Source organism: Rhagoletis zephyria, unplaced genomic scaffold, assembly GCF_001687245.7.
Source record: "Rhagoletis zephyria isolate East Lansing unplaced genomic scaffold, Rhagoletis_zephyria_1.1 Rzeph_scaffold_00617, whole genome shotgun sequence".
In the NCBI taxonomy this organism is placed as follows: domain Eukaryota; kingdom Metazoa; phylum Arthropoda; class Insecta; order Diptera; family Tephritidae; genus Rhagoletis; species Rhagoletis zephyria.
In genome coordinates, this window is record NW_016157701.1 from 126,516 (window position 1) to 134,535 (window position 8,020).

General features: G+C 45.8%; 1 protein-coding gene across 1 annotated transcript; it reads left to right on the top strand.

The window, feature by feature from the left end:
* Nucleotides 1–1,399: 1,399 nt before the first annotated feature.
* On the top strand, nt 1,400–5,590 carry LOC108360729 (uncharacterized). Its single transcript, XM_017613147.1, has one exon. It carries the CDS (start codon nt 1,400–1,402, stop codon nt 5,588–5,590), a length of 4,191 nt encoding a protein of 1,396 aa, XP_017468636.1.
* Nucleotides 5,591–8,020: the final 2,430 nt, after the last annotated feature.

Below are 8,020 nucleotides of genomic sequence, written 5' to 3' on the forward strand. Positions count from 1 at the left end.
CGAACATGTTGATTCCGCAGAATCTCCACGTGAACTGATTGTAGGCTAGATTGTCCACTCTCGCGTATCCCCCAGATGCTCACCTACCGTAGAGTGACGTTGACGGTCACGTCTGGCATTGTTAGTGCGCTAACATCAGGGTGAGAGTTGAAAAAGTGAAAAAAACGATGTGTCCTGGCTGCTAAGGCAGCCAGGGTGAGTGAGTCTATCTCTTTCCAATGGCATGATCCTGCACAGGACCCCATATACATACATATGTATATACAGCCATAGGTATGTATGGGGATGGGCATAGAAATTAATTTGAGTATGAGTTTGGATGGTCACATGTACATACATACATATCTACATACGAATTAAGGGATGATGCGCGAAGAGTGGTCAGAACTATTTATTGCTGTTTGAAAGTGTTTTGTATCAGCGCGAAGGCAATTCTCAAGGAAAAAAGTGAATGTGAGTGAAAAATGATTCAGAGCAAGATCGCAGTATTCAGAATGCTTATTGATGTACGCTGAAAGATTTCTTGTGCTTACGCATACATACATACATGCGTAGGGATTCATTTATCTACATTTTTTTATCAATTCTTATGGGTAGTGATTACTTTTTTGTTTAATAAATCTTTCAGAGTTAGCGGCTATTTCTGCATTTTTAACTCAATTTTTAGGAGGCTATGACAGTCCCTCAGGATATGAGCGATATGTACCCATTCTGTAAATTTATTAAAGTCTCACTATTTCTGGTTTTCAAAAAAAAATCCGTTTACTCAAGCGCTACGATCATGTTCCTTCTGCGTTTCTCGTCTTATTTTCTGCACTGTCACTCGCAAATCATTTTAAAATTCTTTGCTATAAAACATATTAATAGATCTTGTCAGGCCAGATGATAAGGCGACTTTTGGCATTGAAATGTGTTTTCATAAAATTTGTCATTGGAGAATATTTGGCTTAAAGTACATACATATGTACATATCATCACCTGAAATGCAAAAAAACTAACAAACATCATCGTTGAAATACAAAAGGTCATAACTAATAAAAAATTCAAAACTCACTGTTGACAAAAATACGGCAACACCGCAGTTGCTTGATTGAAAATTGTTTGGGGACGTTTCCCGTTTTTGACATTTGGTTTGATTTTCACCGCCAAATGAGATTGACCTTTTCAACTTTCTTTAAATCGAAATTTGTAAAGTAAATCAGGATAGATCCTTCTAAATACTAAAGTAAGTACATACTGTATATATGTATTTGAAGCTAAACTCAAGGAATAAAACGAATCCGCAGATATTTCAAACGTTACACAACAATACATGCGTTTTGAGACTTTGGGCGTGGGATCTAACCTCTGAATTTAACATCTTTGAAATATTTTATGGTTATTCGCCACCATCTACAAAATGCCAAGTAATCAGCAACAAGCGGGCTACAGCTGCAAAATCTGCTCGAAGGCTGACAATTCGCAGGTGGTCTGCTGCGATGATTGCGATTGTTGGTTTCACTTTGGCTGCGTGAAAGTCACGGCTTCGATCGAGCACGTGGACTGGCACTGTGCAGACTGCTCAGGTTCTTCATCACGTACAATGATAGGAGCGGGAGAAAATAAAGGAGCTTCCAATGGCGCACCAGCCACGAGGCCAATTGAACAGCTAGAACGGAAAACCGCTTCTAATACTAAGCGTACTGCCGACGTAGGCACACCTCAAGTGACCAGGGACCTAGCAGATGGTGGAGCTGGTGCCTCCATACGTACCAGCGCAAGCAATAAGTCAGCAAGGGCTCGCCGGCAATATGCCGAAGCAGAAATTATTGAAGAAGAGCTGCAGATTCTACGACGAAAGGAGGAGTTGCTTAATAGGCGCAAGAAGTTTCTGCGTGAACTAGAAACTGAGGACGAATGTTCTAATATGGAGGAGGATTTGGACACGATCGCCGTACAAAAGTGGCTTAATGCTACGGGGCCCATCGTGCCCACTACAGCGTCACCGAAAGTATCGCCCACGGATCACCAGACTCCAGCTGATCTACACAATGGCGCCGCTGCTGCCCCTTCGCAGCCAAAAGACACGCTGGACGGTAGCAACAATATTCAGAGTGAAATCCCTTTGATGCGTGAAAGGCTCTCCATGGTCGAGAAACTAGTGCACACTCAAACGGCTCCTGGAACCGGTACGCCGTGGCTACCAAAATTACTGACCGATAGCCCAGCGCAACCTTCGGTTAGTCAAACTGCAGACGAACACGCTTCAACGCAGCCACAGCCTAATCGCTGTCTTACGAAAAACCAACTTGCCGCGCGCACCAGCCTCGGTAAAGATTTGCCTAAATTCAATGGTAAGCCAGAAGAATGGCCCTTGTTTATGGCCACCTACCAACAAACAACGGAAATGTGTGGGTTTTCTGACGCCGAAAACTTATTACGCCTGCGTCAATCCCTTGAGGGAGCAGCACTGCATTCCGTAAGAAATTTATTGCTACATTCTTCGTGTGTACCCCAGATACTAGAAACTCTCAAAATGAAATTCGGTCGCCCGGAACTTATCATCGCCGTGCTACTGACTAGGATCCGTGAAATACCAGCAGTGAAGGAAAACCGACTCGAGGCCCTGGTTGATCTAGCGTTGGAGGTCCAAAATGTTTGCGCGACCATGAAGGCTTCAAACATGTTGTGTCACTTGAACAACCCAGAGTTAGAGCAAGAATTAGTTAATAAACTACCGGGACTGCTAGCAGCATTTTGGGGTATGCACAAAATAAAACTGTCTTCATGCAACCTCGAAAGCTTTGCGGACTGGCTGTTTCAATTAGCCCAAGGGGCGAACAGCGTGCTCGTACCTTGTACCACCGCGAAGTCTACTGCCAAACGCGGCTACTTGAATGCGCATGCGGGTAACGTCAGTGTAGGGAGAAATGGACCGTGCATTGTCTGCCACGGAACTTGTGGTTCTCTTGACGCATGTAACACATTCACAAGTGCAGATAGGTCCGAACGGTGGAGACTTATACGCCAGCATTCCATATGTCGTCGCTGTCTAAAGGTGCACCTCCGCCTTCAGTGCGCTTCTACAGCCGTATGCGGAACGGACGGTTGCGCTTCAATTCACCATCCTTTGCTTCATAACAAGCAGGCCCTTTCGGTCAGCTCACCACTCGCTAACCATGTGCTCAATGCTCACGATGGTGCAACTGACTCAATTCTATTTCGGATTTTGCCTGTGACGCTCTACAATAACAACAAGAAGCTTCACACATATGCCTTCTTTGATGATGGCTCTTCGCTCACGCTTATGGACGTTGAGCTGCAGGAGAAACTACAAGTGAACGGCGCCCCGCAACCTTTGTGCCTCAAATGGACTGCCAATACTCACCGCTATGAGGACGACTCCCAAGTACTGGATTTAAAGATTTCTGGAGCCGATGCTAAAAAACGTTATGTGATAAAAGACGTACACACGGTGCGGAAGCTTGAATTACCAACCCAGACGCTCGATGCACGCGGTTTGCAGACCAAATACACATACTTGAAGGGCTTACCATTGCCCTCCTATATAAACGCTGTGCCCAAGTTGCTAATTGGCCTCAACAATAGCCGTCTGGGATTAAGTCTACGCTCTCGTGAGGGCAGCGATAACGAGCCGGTAGCCGAAAAGACGCGTATGGGGTGGACGCTGAAAGGGGTTACTGGCAAGCAGCAGCAACGTTCGGGGTATCATGCATTCCATACTTGCGACTGCGACACTGCCGCTGACGTTGAGTTACTGCAAGTTGTCAAGGATTATATATGCTTAGATAACCTCGAAGTCACACGAAAATTCAACAAACTGATGGCTAAAGAGGACGAATATGCAATCGAGCAATTGAAGTCAAATACGAAACGCATCGACGGGCGCTTTGAAACGAGCCTTATTTGGAAATACGCCAAAGCCACTCTTCCGGATAGCTTACCATCTGCCTTGCGGAGAGCTAAATGTCTGCAGGCAAAACTCGCGCGTGAGCCGGAACTTGCCGAAATCGTCTCATCCAAGATTGCAGCCTATGTGGCCAACGGGTACGCCAAACCTCTAGATGACGGAGCGTTATCGGAAAAGGGGTGCTGGTACCTGCCGATATTTCCTGTACGTAACCCAAATAAGCCGCAAAAGGTCCGAATCGTCTGGGATGCGGCTGCTAGCACGAAGGGTGTGTCCCTCAACTCGATGCTTTTAACAGGACCTGATCAGCTTACATGCCTGGTATCTGTTCTGCGCAGGTTCCGGCAGAAAGCAGTAGCTGTGAGTGGGGACATTCAAGAAATGTTTCATCAAGTCAGGATACGGTCGCTGGATCAGAACTACCAGCGTTTTTTGTGGTTTGAGTCAGGATATGTTAAGCCGTCAGTTTTCGTAATGACCGTGATGACGTTCGGGGCTACCTGTTCACCTAGTAGCGCTCAGTACGTGAAGAACTTAAACGCGGAAGAATTTCGCAGCAGCCATCCGCGGGCCGTGGAGTGTATTGTCGACAACCACTACGTCGACGATATGCTTGACAGCGTCGACACTGAGGAGGAGGCTATTCGGTTGGCCAGGGACGTAAGTTTTGTTCATGAAAAAGGTGGCTTTCACATCAGGAACTGGCATTCGAACTCGGAGAAGGTATTGCGAGCGTTGAAGACCAACAATATGGAAGGTGAAGTAAGTTTAAACTCTGACGAAGAGATGCCAGCAGAAAAGGTTCTAGGCCTATGGTGGGTTACTCAGGAAGACTGCTTCACATTCCGCGTGGCCCGGAATCACAAAAACAAGAACCTGTTGCTTAATGACCGCTGCCCAACAAAGAGGGAAGTACTAAGTATAGTTATGAGTATCTTCGATCCGTTAGGGCTTCTCAACTTCTACGTCATTTATGCAAAAATAATGTTTCAGGAAGTTTGGCGATCTGGGTGCGGTTGGGATGAATACATTCCCGAAGAACAGTATTTAAGTTGGCAGCGATGGGTGAGACTTCTTCCCAAGATAGAGACCTTAAGAATACCGAGGTGTTATTTTAAAAATGTGGAGTGTGGGTCCGAGCTGGAGATGCACGTCTTCGTAGATGCCAGTGAAAATGCTTATTCGGCTGTGTGTTATCTTCGCTACAACAACAAGGGAACCGTCGACTGCGCGCTAGTGGGTAGCAAAGCAAAGGTGGCGCCGTTGAAAATGTTATCCATCCCGCGTCTTGAGTTGCAGGCTGCGGTTTTAGGCGCTCGATTAGCTGCAGGTGTACTTGCTTCACACACATTGCACATCCAACGTCAAACCTTTTGGACCGACTCTCGGACCGTCTTAGCTTGGATTCGTTCTGATCATCGTCGTTACTCTCAGTTCGTTGCGTTCCGAGTAAGCGAATTGTTAGAGCTTACGGAGGTGAAGGATTGGCGATGGCTTCCTTCGCTGGACAATGTTGCGGACGACGCTACATCATCGTATCGACGTATACATCACCGGAGATATCCAGCGAAAGTCGTTGGTTCAGAGGACCGTGCTTCTTGCGACGGGAGCGAATACACTGGCCAAACGACGTTGACAACACTGAAACCACCTACGAAGAGCTTAGATCCCGATATGTAGGTTACCATGGATCTGCCCTACCACATCACGAGTACCTATCAATACACGAACGTTTCTCTCGATGGTCCCGCCTTCTGCGTGTAACGGCAACAGTATTTCTAAGTATTCGTATCTGGAGGCTCTACCGCAGATCAAGTCCTTCGCTTCGTCGACTAATTGATCAAGATGACCTTAAGCGTGCCGAAATACATTTGTGGAGAGAGGCTCAGTCGGACGTATTTGGGGATGAAATCGCCGTACTTTCAAAGGGAAAACCAGTAAGCCGATCGAGCTCTATATATAAGCTTTCACCGTACCTGGATGAGGTCTCCGTCCTACGACTCAGTGGCAGGGTCAGCCTGGTAGGGCATCTGGATCCAGTTATATTGCCTAGAAACCATAACATAACTCGCCTGATTATTCTGGACTACCACATCAAGTATCTCCACGGCAGCGCAGAGACAATGGTAAATGAATTACGGCAACATTTCTACATACCTCGACTACGAGCAGTGGTCAACAAGGTACGTCGTGAATGTCAAGTATGTCAACTTCGCAATGCAAAACCACGTCCACCGAAAATGAGCAGCCTACCCCCGGCACGAGTAACAGCATTCGTACGTCCGTTCACATACGTGGGGTAGATTACTTCGGTCCTCTACTAGTGGCGGTACGTAGGAGTACTGAGAAGAGGTATGGCGTGCTCTTCACCTGCCTCACGACGAGAGCCGTGCACCTAGAAATAGCTTATTCGCTGTCTACGGATTCGTGCATTCTCACTGTTCGAAGTTTTATGGCCCGACGAGGGGTACCGTTCGAGTTCTGGAGCGACAACGCCACTAATTTTAAAGCAACTCAGCGAGAAATCACCGCTGCCTTCAGAGAAATAGACAAGGAAAAGCTTCAGAGTACTTTTACGAATTCGTCTATGCAGTGGAAGTTCATACCACCTGCCTCACCGCATATGGGCGGTGCCTGGGAGCGCCTCGTGCGCTCAGTGAAGGAAAACCTAATGAGGGTATTGCTAGCATCACGTCCCTCCGACGAATTACTCCGCGGCGCTTTAATGGAGGTTGAATCGATCATAAACTCACGACCGTTGACTTACATACCGCTCGACCACTGCGGAGACGAAGCACTCACTCCAAATCATTTCCTCTTGGGCAGTTCCAACGGGATGAAACCGCTAAGCGAGCATACCGGAAGGCCAGAATCAATGAGAAAGGGCTGGAGATATGCACAACAATTGGCCGACTCGTTTTGGAAGCGCTAGTTGCGCGAGTATCTGCCGGTGATAACGCGCCGCACTAAGTGGTTCGAGGCCGTAAAACCGATTGAGCAAGGAGACATCGTGTACATAGTGGAACCCAATGGACCCAGAAACTCTTGGCCGAAGGGTCGAGTAATTTCAGTAAGGGTAGGCTCTGATAAACAAGTAAGAAGCGCCGTGGTAAAGACTAGCACCGGCATATATGAGAGACCAGCCACGCGACTTGCCGTTATTTCTATTGTTGCTCCGCAGGAACGGGTAAATCCGGAGGATATACCGGGGGGGAGTGTTGACAAAAATACGGCAACACCGCAGTTGCTTGATTGAAAATCGTTTGGGGACGTTTCCCGTTTTTGACATTTGGTTTGATTTTCACCGCCAAATGAGATTGACCTTTTCAACTTGCTTTAAATCGAAATTTGTAAAGTAAATCAGGATAGATCCTTCTAAATACTAAAGTAAGTACATAGTGTATATATGTATTTGAAGCTAAACTCAAGGAATAAAATGAATCCGCAGATATTTCAAACGTTACACAACAATACATGCGTTTTGAGACTTTGGGCGTGGGATCTAACCTCTGAATTTAACACTCACTTTTGATTTAAATGATAACAAACATCATCGTTGAAATACAAAAGGTCATAACTAATAAAAAATTCAAAATTCACTTTTTGATTTATATGACGGATTTCATTTAATTACAACTCCCCACATCATTTTATGAAAAAAAAATTAAAATATCAGTCACGACTTTTTCCATTTCATTTACGATGTTGTTACGTCTTTTTGCATTTCAGGTGACGACATGTATGTAATTATTCCCTTCGACGTATCAAACGTCCCTTCGACGTATCATGCGATCGTCACAATTGGAGCTTTGACTTACTGCCTTGTCTCATGATTAAAGGATATCAAAAGTGTTGCATATGCACATACATACTATGTATGTATGTATGTATGGCTGAGTGGAAGCCAGCCAGTACGAAAACGCCCTATCTCAAAAAATTTTTCAACAACGCCCTAATTCAGAATTTGGTTGAAGAACGCCCTATCTCTGAATTTTATGGAAGAACGCCCTATCTCAGAATTCGATGCAAAAACGCTCTATTTTAAGCTAAGTCTACACGGTAGAGAAAAAACGCGAGACTTAGGCAGAAATCTCGTTAGAGACGTGTAAA

Coding starts and splice junctions, on each gene's coding strand:
- LOC108360729 (XM_017613147.1), top strand. CDS start 1,400: ATGCCAAGTAATCAGCAACAAGCGGGCTACAGCTGCAAAATCTGCTCG.